This window comes from Buteo buteo, chromosome 12 (genome assembly GCF_964188355.1).
Source record: "Buteo buteo chromosome 12, bButBut1.hap1.1, whole genome shotgun sequence".
Lineage (NCBI taxonomy): Eukaryota > Metazoa > Chordata > Aves > Accipitriformes > Accipitridae > Buteo > Buteo buteo.
Window position 1 is genome coordinate 42202949 of NC_134182.1, and position 16110 is coordinate 42219058.

Genomic DNA, 16110 nt, shown 5'->3' on the forward strand with positions numbered 1-16110 from the left:
TGGCTGTTACTGGATGTGGCTTTATTAAAGGGGTGATGCAGATGGGTGGCACCCCCTCGGCGATCCCCGGGGATGGCACATCAGGGCTTGCCCCCACTGCCTGCGGGATGCTCACCGCCGGCAAGCTGCAAGCTCTGGAGAGGGTTAACCACCTTCATGGCCAAATAACCCTGCAAGGAGGAAGAAAGGGGAGCTCGGAGGGGGCTTTGCAACTGGTGAGGGTGGAAATCGGGGGGCTGGCCGTGCCCCCCGGACTCACCGGGGCGGCGTAGATGAAGGCGAGGACCAGGGCGAGGAGCAGCAGCAGTGCCAGCCCCAGGCTGATCCGGCAGCGGTGTTGCCGCCAGATGCTGTAGCGCAGGCTGCGCAGGGGTGCCTGCAGCCAGAGGAAGGACCACTCGGGACGCCTGTGGGGTGACACCCAGCTTAGTAACCCAATTCCCCCTTCCCCTAACCCCGCCCTGCACCCCGGGATGCGGGGGGGGACGAGCCGCTCTCCTCGGGGACTCACACAGGTGCCGGGAGCGTCGGGTACATGTTGGGATCCTCCCGGCCTTTCCCCGCTGGCCGCTCTTCCGCCTCCTTTGCCGTCAGCAGCTCCAGGCTCAGCTCCAGCTTACCCTGGAGGGGGGTGATGGGTGGGAGGTGGGGTGCAGGATCTGTTCATGTCCCCCCCATCATTGGTGTGTCCCCCCCCCCCCACCTACTGAGAGTCGCCGCTTGCTGCCCTCCTGCACCGTGCAGGGCCACCACCCCCTCACCCGTCTCTGCCGGAAAAGGGACAGCCGGGAGGGGACCCGTGCCCCCCGCCAGGGCCAGGGGCTTTGGGGGGTCCCCTGCCCCATCGGGGTGCAGTTCTGGGGGTGCTGGGCTGGCTGCGGCAGCCTGGTGAGCTCCAGCTCCAGGACGCCTGTGGGAAAAAGCCAAGGCTCTCTGTCACCCATGGGTGCTCCCCATCACTTGTGGGTGTCCCCCACGCTGTTGGGGGACACGGGGCAGGGAAATGGGGTCTCACCCAGAAAATCATCGGCCGAAAACTTATCGTTGTCCCACACTTGGAGGATGAGCTTGGGGGGCACCTTCAGCACCGTCTCATCCAGGCTCCAGAAATGCTCCTGCCATGGTGGGGAGGGGGAACGAGAGGGGTGTCATCCTCGTCCCCTGCGTCCCCCCCACACCAGCACCCCCCACCCTGGGGTGTCCCTCGCCTTCCTGGGCAGGACGCAGAGCTGCTCGGCTGCCAAATACTCAAAGGAAAAGACGAAACGCCAGTTGAAGCCCCCGTCCCCCTGCAGCGAGCGGTAATGCACGTCCGTCCTCTGCCGCTGCTCCTCCAGCCCGTCCAGCCACCTGCCGTGCCACCCGGAGGAAGGGGACGCCGCCGTCACCCTTGTCCCCAGCCCCGCTGTCACCTCCCGGGGGGGGGGACACGCAGCGGTGGCCTTGGCTCACCCGGTGACGTAGATATCGCTCATCCGCTGTCCCACCAGGTTGGTGTCCCCCAGGTCCACGTCCCGCGTGTTCCAGACCACGCAGCGCAGCTCGTACCTTGAGGGGGGGGGACGGACCAAAAGGATTTGTCACCTTCTCCCCCGGGCTGTCCCCGTCCCACCCCCAAAGCCTGGCCGGGCGCTCACCTCTGGGGCTTGCGGGGGGTGATGTCGACGGGGGGCCCGGGGGGCCCGAGGCTGGCGGGGAAGATGTCCACCCACATCTGCACCTTGCCCTGCACGGCACACGGGGGGGGACTGGGACCGGCACCCCTTGGTCCCCGTGCCAGCGTCCCCCCCGTCCCAGGGTGTCCCCATCAGCACCCTGGGGTCCACCCCTGGCCGTGTCCTCCTCACCCCAGGGTCTCCATCACCCCCTCCCTGTCCCCGTCCCCCCCCCCCGACCCCGGGTGCCCCATCCCCACCTGCTCCAGCCCGGGCTGGGTGCTGCTGTAGAGGGTGCGGGTTTCGAGGTGCTCGGGGACGAGGCGACAGGCGCGGAGTACGTGCAGGGCCAGGCGCTCGCGGGGCACCCCGAGATGCCGGTGCACGGGGGGGCCGCTCTCTGGAAGGCCGAACCGTCGCACCCGCAGGACGGGATCCGGCTCCCCCCGCCATGCCCCCACCCAGACCCTCACCCACCGAAGTGGCTGAGGAGGAAGGTGTGATCCCCGAAGGTGACCGTGGTGCCGTCGGCGTTGAACTCGGGTGCCGGCAGCCCTCGGGTGCGGGCAAAATGCTCCAGTGCCCGGCTGGGGGGGAGCTGGTCCCTCCAGCGCCCGGGGCCGCTGCTGTGGGGACGGTGGGTGGGCTGGGGGCTGCGGCGTCACCCCTCCTGGGTGTCCCCTCCTTGGCCATCGCCCCCATCTCCCTGTGCCCATCCCATTCCCCTGGGCCCCATCCCTCTGCCAACCCCATCCTCCTCTTCTTGTGCCCACCCCATCTCCATCCCCGAGTGCCAACCTCATCCCCTTGTGCCCACCCCATCCCCGTCTCCCTGTCCCCATCCCTGTGCCCACCCTCATGCGCCCACCCTGTCCCTATCTCCTTGTGAGCATCCCTGTGCCGCCCTGTTCCCCTGCGCCCACCCCATCCTCACCTCGTGCCCACCTTGTCCCCAGCCCTGTGCCCACCCCCATGTACCCACCCCATCCCTCTGTGCCTACCCCATCCTAATCTGCTTGTGCCCATCCTGTCCCCAGCCCTGTGCCCACCCCCATGTACCCACCCCATCCCCCTGTGCCCACCCTCTTCTCCTCTCCTTGTGCCCATCGCCCTGCACCTATCCCCGTGCCCACTCCTGGGCTCAGGACAGGGCACCCCGATGCCCCAAGCCCCTTGGTACCCCCACCCCAGGGGCACCCACGTGCGATAGAGGGTGGGCAGCCCGCAGTGGGCACGGAAGCGGGAGAGCAGGCGGTTCTCCAGGTCGATGGTGGTGGTGCCGATCTCCTGGTCGGGTGGCAGCAGGTCGTAATCCAGCAGCGAGACCCGCAGGTCCTTCTCCAGCGGGATGGTGCCCGTCACCTCGAACAGCCTGGCAGCGAGGGTGCCGTCAGCCCCGGGGACGCGCCGGCAGGGGGGCTGGCACCCCTTGGCACGGGGAGTGGGGACCCATAGGCACGGGGACCTGGTGGCACAGGGACTTGGTGGCATGAGGACCTGGTGGCACAGGGACAGGTTGGTACGGGGACATGCCGACATGGGGAACGGGGCCCCACCAGCCCTCCCTGGGCACCTCCTCTCAGTGCCAGGCCCCCCCAGCCTGGTGCCCCCCAGGGTGACAGTGCCACTGGAACACCCACCCTGGCCGTACCTGCCAAAAACGGGCTCCAGGGTGTTGGGCACGTACTGGTCCCGCTGGCCCAGCGTCTTCGCCCCCAGTGAGACGCGGACATAGGGGTCACACTGGAAGCAGGGAGGGGACCGTCAGGGTGGCATGGGGGGGGGGAGAGGACAGAGGACCCCTGCCCAGCACCCGTGGGTGGCCTTACCAGCCCGTTCCTGTCGCGGGGTGGCAGGTCGAAGGCTCGGACGACGTAGACCCGCACCAGGCACTTTTGGGGTTGGCTGGGGGGCAGCTCCTGGAAGTGGCGGGGTGGCGGGGGCACCCCGGGGTCCTCGGGCAGGGGGTAGATACGGAAAAGCCCCTGCGAGAGCCGCCCGGCCGTGCACCCCGGGGTGCCTCCGCCCCGGCTCTGGGGTCCCACGGGGGCTCTCACCCACCTTGAACTCGCCCACAGGCACGGGGTCCTCCCCCGCCGCGGGGTGACCCCCCGGCTGGTAGAGCGGGAAGGTCTGGCAGAAATCCTGCAGCCCCTCGAATTCGGGCACTGCCTCCAGCTCACAGCTGTAGATCTGGGGAGCGGTGTCTGTCCTCCTCCTTGTCCCCATTCCCGTCCCTGTTCCTGTCCCCATCCCCATCTTGGCGCTTCTCCCCATCTTATCCCTATCCCCTTCTTCATCCTTGTCCCCATCCCATCTTCATCCCTGTTCATGTCCTCATCTTGTCTTCAGCCCTGTCCTTGTCCCCTTCTTCATCACTGTCCCTGTCCCCAGCCCGTTCCCCTCCCAGTCTCCATCCCTGACCTTGTCATCATCCCATTTCCATCCCCGTCCCCATTCCTGTCCTGTCCCAATCCCCACCTCATCTCCATCACTGCCCCTGTCCCCAGCCCGTTCCCATCCCTGACCTCATCCCTATCCCATCTTCATCCCTATCCCCATCTGTGTCCTCGTCCCCAACCATCCCTGTCCCAGTCCCCTCCTTCATTCCTGTCCCCATCCTATCCCATCTCCATCCCCATCCTTGTCCCCTGCTCCAGGCTCTGGCTGACCTTCAGTCTGTCCCTGTTGGTCCCCCGCCGGCTCTTCGCTTTGTCCCCCGTGGCCGCATAGAATTTGCTCCACCAGTCATCCTCATCTTCATCCTCCTCCTCCTCCGCAGCCTGGTGGGGAGCAGGATGAGTTGGGGACAGGCGGCCGCGGTGGCCGTGGTGTCCCCATTCCCGTGCCCACCTTGTCTGCAGCGCCTTTCTCAGTGGTGATCCTGGGCAGTATCTGCAGGGAGCAAAAGGGATTACTCGGGGAAACTGAGGCACGGGGCCGGGGACCCCGGTGTCCAGCCGTGCCGAGGCCAGGTGCCGAGGGCCTGGGGGACTCACCTGAGCTATCCTGTCCCAGGGAGCCGCTGTGGGGGGGGAGAGGGGCAAATAAACCATCCTGGAGGTGGGCAGCGTGGGACAGGGATGGGACAGGGATGGGACGGGGGGGTACCAGGGATGGGGCAGGGATGGGGCTGGGGAGTACCAGGGATGGGGCAGGGGGTACCAGGGATGGGGCAGGGGGTACCGGGGATGGGGCAGGAGTGGGGCAGGGGTACCACGATGGGACAAGGATGGGCAGGGATGGGGCTGGGGAGTACCAGGGATGGGGCAGGGGATACCAGGGATGGGGCAGGGACGGGACAGGGGGTACCAAGGATGGGGCAGGGGGTACCAAGGATGGGGCAGGGGGTACAAGTGCTGGGCAGGGCCATACCGGAGCCAAGCGGGGGGGTTCCAGGGCCAGGGGGCTGCCCCTCGCTGTGGGGCTGGCAGAAGTACTGCCCCAGGCTCCGCACGCAAGCCTGCCCCACCTCGGGCCGGTACCCAAAACCTCGCGTGTCCGTCACCCGCAGCCGGATGGGGGGCACGTATTCCTCCTCCGCCGGCAGGTGCTGGGGCCGAGCCGTGCTGTCACCCCGGGGTGCCACCGGCAGCACCCATGGGTGGGGTGGTCCCCCCCATCCACCCACCCCCCCCCATCCTCACCAGCGTGAGCAGGAAGGCGTTGATGGGGAAATTGGGGTTGGTGGCGAGGTCGGTGACGGTGGGGGTCCGCAGGGTCCGGCCCCCGCACTGCACCTCCAGGCTGGGTGCTTGCACGCCACTGCGCAGCCCCCGCAGCCCCCATGCCAGCACCTGGGGGGGGCACCCAGCGGCCGTCACCCGCTCTGGGGTGCCCTGAGTGCTCAGGGTTCACCTCAAATGGGCTGGATGCCTGGTGGGATGCTGAAGGCGCCCGTCCCCATCCTCGTCCCTGTCCCCATCTCCGTCCCCATCCTGTCCTCCTCTCGTCTCCGTCCCTCTGTGCCTGTCCCCATCTTCATCCCTGTCCTTGTCCCTGTCCCGTCTCCATCCCCTTCTTCAGCCCTGTCCCCATCCCTGACCTCATCCATCCCCAGCCTGTCTTCACCCTCGTCCCCCTCCCTGTCCTTGTCCCCATCCCATCCCCAGGGCCTTCATCGTTGTCCCTGTCCCTGTCCCCAGCCTGGTTGCCCCCCAGTCTCCATCTTGGACCTCATCCCCATCCCTGTCCTCATCCTGTTCCCATCCCAGACCTTGTCCACCCTGTCTTCACCCCTGTTCCAATCCATGTCCTTGTCCCCAGCTACCCCTGTCCCCATCCCTCTCCCTGTCCTTGTCCCCATCCCATCCCCTTCTTCATCCCCGTCCCCAGCCTGTTCCCCTCCCCGTCCCCACCCGGGGTCCCCGGGTCTCACCTCCAGTGCCACCAGCCGCAGGAGGGGCCGGATGCCCAGGGGGACGCTGAAGACCCCCTGCCTCCACGGCGGGGTGCTGACCTGTGCCAAGGACCCATCCTGCCGGGGAGGACGATGACGATGGGACCCCATCACCCGGGTGCCCCCCGTGCCGCCCTCCTCACCAGCCCCTCACCTCGGCGTCGTGCAGCAGCTCAAAGGCGGCCAGCAGCTCCCCGGCCGGCCCCCCCGGCCCCCCCAGGGAGTAACGCCGAAGCCGGGGGGGCCGCCGGCGTCCCACGTCCAGCCAAACACCTGGGGTGCACACACTCCTCCCCAGGAAACCACCGGCACCCTGCGAGGCATTGCTTGGGCACGGGGGCTGCCCCCCACCCACGGGTGCCCCCCACCCGTAGGTGCCGTACCCCTCCGTCCTGGTCGAGGACCTCCACCACCACGGCGGGGGGCTCATCCTGGACACCCCGGGGGTCCCCGTACAGCAGCACCCGGTGAAAAAGCAGCGTTTGGTCCCAGAGTGGGTCCAGGGTGCCGGGCAGCACCCGGGTGCTCTGGCTGACGTGCACGAAGGAGACGTGGGCGACGGGGTCTGGGTGACAGTGACGCCGTCAGCACCCCGGGGTGCCCACCGGGGTGGGGGCCGGGGGGTCGGGGGGGGTGTCCCACCTGCGGTGGCCTTGGTGCCGTGGGGTGCCAGCTCCAGCGCCTGGAAGATGTAGCAGCGGAGCTGGAAGAAGTTGGGTCCTGTGGGAGAGGCAGGGGCTGGTGGGGGGACCTGGCACCCCCCCCCCCAGACTGTCCCCGTGTCCCCTCCGTGTCCCCCGGGACTCACGCTGGAAGATGCAGAGGATGAGGGGCATGGGCTGCTGCGGGGGGGTCCGGATCGAGCCCCGCGACTGCCGCTCTGCCGCAGCCGGCTTGTCCTCCTCGGCCGGGTCCTCCGTGCCCTGCGGTGGGATGGGATGGGGGGGGGTGGTCGTGGGGGTCCCCTTATCCCTGCTGTCCCCCGGCTCTGTGTCCTGTTGTCCCATGTCCTACTGCCCCAGCATCACTCCATCTCCACATCACTCCATCCATCCCTCCATCCCTCTCCATCCCTCTCCCTCCGTCCCTCCATCCCTCCATCTTTGTCCCTCCATCCCTGTATCCCTCCCTCCCTCTGTCCCCCATCCCTCCACACCCCCCCTTACCCCCAGGACCCCCCCAATCCTCCCCCCAGCTGCCCCCCAACCTACCGGGGAGCCCTCCAGGAGGAAGAGGGGTGCCACGGGCGAGGGCTGCGTGGGCACCATGTGCCGGTGCCAGCAACGCCGCCGGCACACGTCGCCCGCCCGGGGCTGGAGATGGAAGCGGCAGCCCCAGAGGGATCCGTACTCCCACGTCTCGGCCCCCGCCGCCGCCTCGGGGCTGTGCTGCGGGGACACGGGGCACGCAGGGGACAGCGGGGCAGAGGGACAACGTGGCGTGGCGTGAGGGCATGGACAGGGCTGCTCACACCAGTGCACGGGTGGGCCAACGCCTGTCCCTGTCACCTGCATCCCTGCCACCCTCATCCCTGTCACCTCCATCCCTGTCACCTCCATCCCTGCCACCCCCGTCCCTGCCACCTCCATCCCTGCCACACCCGTCCCTGCCACCCCTGTCGCTGTCACCCCCCATCCCTACCACCTCCATCCCTGTCACCCCATCCCTGTCATCTCCATCCCTGCCACCCCTGTCCTTGTCAGCCCCATCCCTGCCACCTCCATCCCTGCCACCCACATCCCTGTCACCCCCCATCCCTGTCACCTCCATCCCCGCCACCCCCGTCCCTGTCACCCCATCCGTGCCACCCCCATCCTGCCACCCCGGTCCCTGCCACCTCCATCCCTGCCACCCACATCCCTGTCACCCCCATCCCTGTCATCTCCATCCCTGCTACCCCCATCCTTGTCACCCCCGTCCCTGTCCCCCCCATCCCTGCCACCCCCATCCCTGTCACCCCCATCCTTGTCACCCCCGTCCCTGTCCCCCCCATCCCTGCCACCCCCTTCCCCACCACCCTCTCCCTGTCCCCACTGCCCCAACCAGCCGGAGGAAGGCGGCCACATCCTGCTCCCGTCCCTGGGCGCCGGGGTCCCTGCGGCGGGTGCGCAGCCAGCGCCGACGCCGGTGCGTGTGGTACATCTTCTCGACGGCGTGCCATGCCGGTGGGGGGCTGCCGGGGGCCGCGCTCACCCCGTACTCCCAACCTGCGGCACCCGGGTGTCCTCACCACCGACCACCTACCCACCCACCCCGGGGTGCCCGGTGGGGACACCCACTCACCGGCCTCATCCACGGCCCCCGTCACGTCCACCCGCCAGCCGTCGGTGACGTGCCAACCTTGGGGACACGCCACCTCCTCCTTAGGCGGCACCGCCGCGCCGCTCTGCAAAACGGGGCGAGAGCTGAGCCCTGACGCGCTCGTGTCATCTCACCGACGGCTTCCTCCCCCGTGGCCCCCCACGCCACCGCCCGCTCACCGCGTCGGTGCTGGCCGCGGCGGCGGGTCCCCACTCCCCGCCGAGCTGCCGGCTCTCGTTCTCGTAGACCTCCTCCAGCACCTCGCCCACGTTGGTCTCCGTGTCCAGCAGCAGCCTGGGGACAAGGGGACGAGGCTGGTGTCCCCCTCCCCGAGGTCCCCGAGGTGGCAGGGTGGGTGTCGCCAACCCGTCCCACGGGACTCACCGCCGCTGGGGCTCCACGGTCCAGGGTCCGTCCCAACGCCAGCCCTTGGGGGGACGGATCTTGTGGCGGGGGAGCCCCGCTTTGCCGGCGCTGTCGGAGAAGCCGGGGCGCCCCAGTAATCCCCGGGAACCCCACTTGCCCAACAGCTTGGTCTGGTTTTCATACTGGGGGAGGGACACACACACACACACACGGGGTTGAGGGGGGCTGGTTGTGTGTATGTGTGTGTGTCATCGCTGTGATGAGTTGTGGCCGGTCTCAGCCCGCCGGTCTCTCTCTGCCCCTAGGGCTCACCGTCTCGGCGTAGACGCGCAGGGTGCCCTCGAGGTGCCGTGGCAGGTCCCCGCTGTCGGCCACCCGTCCCAGCCACAGACGGAGCCGGAGCTGGGCACGGATGTCCCCAGAGCCCTGCATCCCGCAGCGTGGGTGGGGGCACGGGGAGGCGGATAGAGAGGGGACACGGGGGGGGACATGGAGCGGACATGCAGATCTAGGAGGGACGTAGAGGGGACGTGGAGGGGACAGGGAGGGGATGTAAGGGGGACTTGGGGGGACACAAGGGGGAGATGGAGGGGGTGTGGGGGGACATGGAGGGGATATGGAAAGGATGTGGGGGGGATACAGAGGGGACATGGAGCGGACATGGAGGGGACACAGAGGGGACACAGAGGGGATGTGGAGGGAACACGGAGGGGACACAGAGGGGAGATGGAGGGGCCATGGATGGGACACAGGGAACACAGAGGGGCTGCAGAGGTGGCACGGAGGGGACGTGGGGCGCCTACCACCAGGAAGAGGGTCTGGATGCGGCCGCAGAGCCTGCCGCAGGCGCCGGGGCCACTCCGGGAGAACATGAGGTCGGTTGCGGGGACGCGGGCGCAGGCCACCCGCCGCTCCCCCTGCAGCAGCCACAGCAGCACGTCGGGCACGCCGGCCTGCGGCTGCGGGGAGAGAGAGAGGGAGAGAGAGACCGGTGGGCTGAGACTGGCCAGAACTCATCACAGCGATGACCCCCGCCCCGACACAGACAACCAGCCCCGGCCCCCACCTCGACAGCCAAGGCAACCACACGTCGCAGCCAGCCCTCGGCCACCGGCAGCAACGTGTCCCAGCCGGCTCTCGGTGGCACCGCCGCCGCCGCAGCCACGCGCCGGAGGAGGTGAAGACGGGCGGCCCGGAGGTGGGCGTCCAGCGGCGTGGGGGTGGGCTGCGCCTCCAGCTGGGGCAGTGCCCGCCTGCAAACAGCACCCCCCCAAAATGCCCCGTTCCCCACCCCCCGGTTGACCTGTTTTCCCCAAAAAAGCTTTGCTCCCTCCCCTCCCAAATGCCCCGTTTCCCCCATAGTTTCCCCCCCAAATGTCCTGTTGCCCCCTAAAATGCCCCATTCCCCCCAAATGCCCCATCTTCCCCCCAGTTGTCCCATTTTCCCCCCAAAGGTCCTATCGTCCTCTAAAATTCCTCATTTCCCCCCTAATTGTCCCATTTTCCACCCAAATGCCCCATTCCCCCTCCAATCCCCCATTTCCCCCTCAAAAATCCCATTTCCCCCCCAATTGCCCTGTCTTCCTCCCCCAATGCCCCCATTTCCCCTCCAAATGGCCCGTTTTCCTCCAAAATACCCTGTTTTGCCCCCAACTGCCCCATTTCCCCCAACTGTCTCTTTTCCCCCCTCAATACCCCATCTCCCCCCAAATACCCCATTTCCCTCCCAGATGCCCCACTTTCCCCTCAATTGTCCCATTCCCCCCCCCAAATGCCCCATTGTCCTCCAAAATTCCTCACTTTCCCCTGAAATGCCCCATTTCCCCCCAAATCCCCCGTTTCCCTACCGAAATCCCATTCCCCCCCCAATTACCCCATTCCCCCCCCCATGCCCCCATTTCCCCCAAATACCCCATTCCCCCCCCCCCAACCGCCCCATTCCCCCCCAACCACCGCTCGGCAGGCCCAGGGGCGTCGTGTCCCCCCCAGCAGCATCCCACCACCCACCGCTCTGAGACACCCAAGCCCCCCCACCCGAGGGACCACCCGCTCACCTGCAGTCCTGCGCCAGCTGACGCAGCAGCCTCCTGCCGACGTCCCCCCCGGCGTCCCCCCGGGCGCCCCGCAGCTCCGTCACGTTCCTCTCCTGCGAAGATGTCCCCAAACCATCCCGACCCAGAGCGGGGGGTGACGTCCCACCCCGCCATCACCCGTGGGTGCTCACCAACCGCCGGCACACGGCGCGCAGGAGGTTTAGGGTATCCCAACGGTGACCGGCGTCCTCCCAGGATGAGGTGACAGCCGCCACCGGCTTGTCACCGTACCACGGCAGGTAGTGGTAGCGGTTGCCTGTATCCGGAGAGCGCCGAGCATCCCGTGGGATGCCGGTGGGGACCACCCTTGTGTGCGTCCCCCCCAGCCCAGCATCCCGCTCACCATCGAAGAGGGGACAACCGTGTGGGGTGACGGAAGCGGCCGGCTTGCAGGTGACGTCGCCCGTGTCCCCGTAATTGCCGAGACTGAGCTCAAAGCGCAGGAGCTCGGGGCCGGCTGGCACCATGGTGGCCGAGTAAAAGACCCCGCACAACCCGAATCGGCGGCGGGGCAAGTGGCGCTGCGGCAAAAAACAGGTTAAAATATCCCCCCAAAATACTCAAATGGCACTTAGAAAAAAAAATGACCCCAAGGGTGACATCACACCGTGTCCCCACCTGCGCCCGGGCGATGTCCTCGGGGGCGATGGTGTCTCGCTGGCGCCCGTCTGGGGTCCCCATGTGGGTGCTGAGCTCCAGCAGCACCCGACCCCGATAAGCCACCCCGGTGTCCTGTAAAATTAGGGGTGGGGTGGGTTGGGGTGGCTGGGAGTGTCGTCGTCCCCTCCCAAAATGGGTGCTGTCCCCACTCTGGAACCCACTCACGGTACTGGGTGTCCTGGCAGGATCCGGCCGGGGACCGTAGAAGGGGAGAAAGCTGGGTCCGAAGCAGGGTGAGAAGCCGGGGGTCCCCTCTGGGAGCAAAAGAGGGGGTTCACTGGGTGAAGGGGGGGGTCAGGGTGCTGGGGACCCCCCACCCAAGGGTGGACCCTCCTCACCCTCAAGCTCAGCACCAGCGGAGGAGATTTGGGAGAGGTGCAGGGTGGCGGTGCCCAGGACTTTGCTGCTGCGGGACCTATGGGTGGACAGTGAAAGGGGTGGGGGTCCCCCCAAAACAGGCAGGGGTCCCCCAAAACCGGGGGGTGTCCCCCACTTACCCGCTGAGGATGGCCAGCTGGATCTCATCACAGATGGGGGGCAGCTGTGGAGAGAAAATGACAGGGGTGTGTGGTGTTGAAATGGGGGTGCACTCCCTTTTTGGGGGTAACCCTGCTTTGGCGGGGAGGGTGCCGGATGCGTGCCGGGACTGGGAGGGGGGGTGACCTCACCCGCAGAGGGAAGAAGAAGACCTCGTTCCACGTTGGGTTGGCGTCGGGGGGCATCACCCGGGTGCAGAGCTGCATCGGGCAGAGCCATGAGCCCCCCCAAAGCAGGATCTGCCCCCCCCCCCCCATTCCCCGTCCCCAGCCCAGCACCCACCGTCCTGCCGGCAAAGGTGACCCGCACCGCCGCCGCCACGAAGCCCCTCTTGCCGCCAGCCGGTAGCACCGAGGGAAGGCATTGCCGAGCCGGTTCTGCCGCACCGGGGATGGGGAGAGGTGGGCTGGGGGGGGTCCCCCAGATCCACACCCCCCTATCTCCCAAAACCCACCCCGGCGCCCACCCTGCGGCAGGTCCTCGGCGCGGTAGACGCGGAGCTGGAGCGTGGCGGCACACGGCGGTGGCCGCAGCAGGTTGGCCTCTACGTCCTCGTCCCGCGCCGGCTCCTCCTGCTCCTTATGGGGGGGATGGAAAAATGGGGACCAACCCCCCCCCCCGGGAATATTTTTTTGGGGGGTGGCTGGGGAAGGTGGCGGGGGGCTCACCGGCACCGGCTGGCCGGCACGGAGGACGGCCAGGCTGACGCGGAGGTAACCCCGGGACGCGGCGTCGGGGCGATTCGGATGCTGCAGGCTCAGCCACTTCCAGCTCAAGCTGCGTCCTGGCACGGCGGGAGACCCCCGGCGTCGTCACCCCGGTGTCAGCCCGGTGTCGCCGCGGCGTCACCCCAACCCTCTCGCCTACCCGGTGCGCGGTAGACGGTGCCGACGTCCAGCTGCGGGGACGGCAGAGGGGGTGAGAGCGGCCGAACCGCGGCGTGACACCCCGTTCCCGAGCCGCCGTCCTCACCTGGAAGACGCCGATGACGGCTTCGGCGCGGGTGGCCCCTGAGTCCAGCACCTGTGATTCGGGGGGACACACGCAGCGTCGGTGGCCACGCCGCTGTCCCCGACCCCACCAGTGCCACCGATCCCCTCCCCGACCTGGATGCGGATGGGTTCCGCCGCCAGCTGGGCGGGCGTCCGGTGGAAATTTTGGCAAAACACCTAGAAAATGGGCAAAAGGGGGTGAGGGCGGGGTGAGGGGACACCGGCGGGTCCCCACGTCCCCTCCCCGGTGTCACCTCGTTGTAGTAGGGGTTGTTCCCCGCTCGGATCCTGGTCCTGAAGCGGTGCTGGCCGATGAGGACCGTCACCACCGGCTTGATGTCATTGCCCTGGAGCTGGTGGCCTTCGATGATCCTCACCCGTACCTACGGCACAGGCGGTGACGTGGTGGCCGCCGGATGGGACGTCACCCCCGGGTCCCACCGTACCCGTGGGTGCCATACCTGGAAATCCTCTTTCCTCCCTGCCGGGGGCTCGCCGGGGCGGTGGGCTGTCGCCGGTGACGCCGCCGGCGGTGGCACCGGTCCTTGCAGGGGGACCGCGGCGTCCCCGGCCGTGCCACGGGGGACGTAGGAGCAGCGGAGGGTGACGGTGCACTGCGAATGGAGAGGTGGCACCCCAGACCCTGTCCGGCGGCACCCTAGGGTGCTGCTGGGTGGGTGCGTGGGTGGGTGCTCACCCCCGTGGGCTGTCCCCGCGGGTCCAGCAGCGGGACGTGGCTGAGGGCCAGCGGCAGCCCGGGGTTGGCCACCAACCGGTCCAGTGACACCGTGGTGGCACCCAGGTCCCTGCGGGGACAGGGGGACACAGCGAGGGTGGCCACACTGGGGGGGGGTGTCCCCCCAGGGTGCCCACCCGTGGGCGCTACTCACCCCCGGGGTGCCGGCTGGCCCCAGTGCCGGAGGCGCAGGGTCAGGCTGGCCGTGGGGTGCAGGGGACGCGTGCCCAGTGGCCATGCCAGCGTCTTTTGGGGGGGGGAGAGAGGTGACAAGGGGTCAGTGGGGTGACCCAAGTGTCCCCACGCCACCGCAGCCCACCCTGGGGTCACCTCACCTCATTCCAAGTGGGGCTGCGCTCCTCCGGCACCACCCGGGTGCTCCTGGGGACGCCTGGGGGGGACACGGGAGGGAGGGCGGTGGTACGTCAGGGTGGGGACGTCGGGGTGCAAGGGGAAGGCTGGCACTGTCCCCACGCGTGGGGACGGCCAGCGCTGTCCCCAAGCATGGCCGGCACCATCCCATCCCACGAGGATGCTGTCCCGGTACACCAGGATGGCCGACGCCATCCCGTCCCACGGGGACGGCCACCGTGGTGTGTGTCCCCCCCTCCCAGTACCCAGCGGTACCTCTGAAGCGGGCAGACACATGCACACCGGGACCGGAGCCAGTGGCCCCGGGGATGTGGGCGCTGGCCACCAGCAGCCGCAGCATGGCCACATCCCTGAGCCACCGGGGGCTGTCACCGAGGCGCTGCCACCACGGCGCTGGGACGCGTTCCAGAATGGCGCTGGGGGGGGGACACGGCAACAGGGACAGGGATGCTGCTGTTGGCTTGGCTTGGTGGGTGTCACCGTGTCACCGCGTGCCCCTGTCACCGGGTTCCTATGTCCCCGTGTCCCCATGTCACTGCGTGCCCATGTCTGTGAGCACCCGTGTCACTGTGTCCGCAGGTACCCACGTTCACGTGCACCCGTGTCTGCGTGTCACGCTGTCCCTGTGTCCCCTGGGTCACATGTGTCCCTGGGTCTGCTTGTACCTGTGGCACTGTGCTCACGGGTCTCCGTGTCACCGTGTCCCCATGTCGGTGTGTCCCCATGTCCGCACGCCCCCATGTCCCACATCACTTGTCCCCATGCCCATGTGTCCCCGTATCCCCACATCACTGTACCCCCGTATCTGTGTGTCCTTGCGTCCCCATGCCACTACGTCCCCATGTCCGTGCATCTCTATGTCCCCATGTCCATGTGTCCCCATGTCACTGTTTCTCCATGTCTGTGTGTCCCTGTGTCTCCATGTCACTATGTCCCCATGGCCACACATCTGCATGTCCGTGTGTCCCTGTGTCACTGCAACCCCATTTGCATGTGTCCCCATGTCCATATATCCCCATGTCACCACACCCCCATGTCCCTGTGTCCCCATGTCCGTATACACTCCCATGTCACTGCATCCCCATATCCCTGCGTCACGATGTCCCCATGTCCATATATCCCCATGTCACTGCATACCCACGTCCCTGTGTCTCGATGTCCCCATGTACTCGTGTCCCCATGTCCATACATCCCCATGTCACCGCATCCCTATATCCCTGCGTCTCGATGTCCCCATGTCCATATATCCCCATGTCACCGCATCCCCATGTCCCTGCGTCTCGATGTCTCCATGTACTTGTGTCCCCATGTCCATACATCCCCAAGTCACTGCATCGTCATGTCCCTATGTCCCCATGTCCATACATCCCCATGTCACCACATCCCTATATCCCTGCGTCCCGGTGTCCCCATGTCCATACATCCCCATGTCACCGCATCCCCATGTCCCTGCGTCTCGATGTCCGCATGTACTCGTGTCCCCATGTCCATACATCCCCAAGTCACCGCATCGTCATGTCCCTATGTCCCCATGTCCATACATCCCCATGTCACCACATCCCTATATCCCTGCGTCCTGGTGTCCCCATGTCCATACATCCCCATGTCACCGCATCCCCATGTCCCTGCGTCTCGATGTCCGCATGTACTCGTGTCCCCATGTCCATACATCCCCATGTCACCGCATCCCCATGTCCCTATGTCCCGATGTCCCCATGTCCCCATGTCCATACATCCCCATGTCCATACATTCCCATGTCACTGCATCTCCATGTCCCCATGTCCATATATTCCCATTTCCACATATTCCCATGTCACCACATCCCCATGTCCCTGTGTCCCTATGTCCCGATGTCCCCATGTCCACATATCCCCACGTCACTGCACCCCCACGTCCCCGTGTCCATACATCCCCGCGATCCCGCGCGTCCCCCCCGCCCAGCCCACACACTCCGCTCCGCGTTCCGCTCTCCGCCCTTTGATCCCGCCCCGCTCCGCT

General features: G+C 67.4%; 1 protein-coding gene across 1 annotated transcript; it reads right to left on the reverse strand.

The window, feature by feature from the left end:
* Positions 1-80: 80 nt before the first annotated feature.
* FER1L5 (fer-1 like family member 5) lies at positions 81-14451 on the reverse strand. Its single transcript, XM_075041976.1, has 52 exons — positions 14367-14451; positions 14075-14130; positions 13894-13985; positions 13701-13809; positions 13465-13617; positions 13258-13386; positions 13118-13180; positions 12984-13034; positions 12879-12909; positions 12680-12795; positions 12478-12589; positions 12294-12388; positions 12143-12211; positions 11972-12015; positions 11813-11889; positions 11640-11728; positions 11433-11546; positions 11158-11335; positions 10946-11070; positions 10776-10867; positions 9788-9974; positions 9525-9680; positions 9034-9147; positions 8740-8903; positions 8535-8649; positions 8338-8440; positions 8098-8261; positions 7266-7442; positions 6863-6977; positions 6697-6774; positions 6410-6619; positions 6209-6327; positions 6034-6132; positions 5303-5452; positions 5031-5208; positions 4655-4680; positions 4509-4550; positions 4328-4438; positions 3717-3848; positions 3485-3640; positions 3307-3398; positions 2857-3027; positions 2133-2281; positions 1916-2055; positions 1638-1726; positions 1453-1548; positions 1209-1350; positions 1016-1115; positions 708-910; positions 512-621; positions 260-407; positions 81-170 (listed from the first exon to the last, which is right to left on the reverse strand). Exons 1-52 carry the CDS (start codon positions 14449-14451, stop codon positions 81-83), a joined length of 6006 nt encoding a protein of 2001 aa, XP_074898077.1.
* Positions 14452-16110: the final 1659 nt, after the last annotated feature.

Excerpts from the sequence above, each read along its gene's own strand:
- FER1L5 (XM_075041976.1), bottom strand. The coding sequence starts at position 14,451 with ATGCTGCGGCTGCTGGTGGCCAGCGCCCACATCCCCGGGGCCACTGGC. Across the intron at positions 12,389-12,477 it reads CGCCGAGGACCTGCCGCAGG|AACCGGCTCGGCAATGCCTT; the intron begins GTGGGCGCCGGG and ends CCGGTGCGGCAG. Across the intron at positions 4,439-4,508 it reads AGAAAGGCGCTGCAGACAAG|GCTGCGGAGGAGGAGGAGGA; the intron begins GTGGGCACGGGA and ends GCTCCCCACCAG.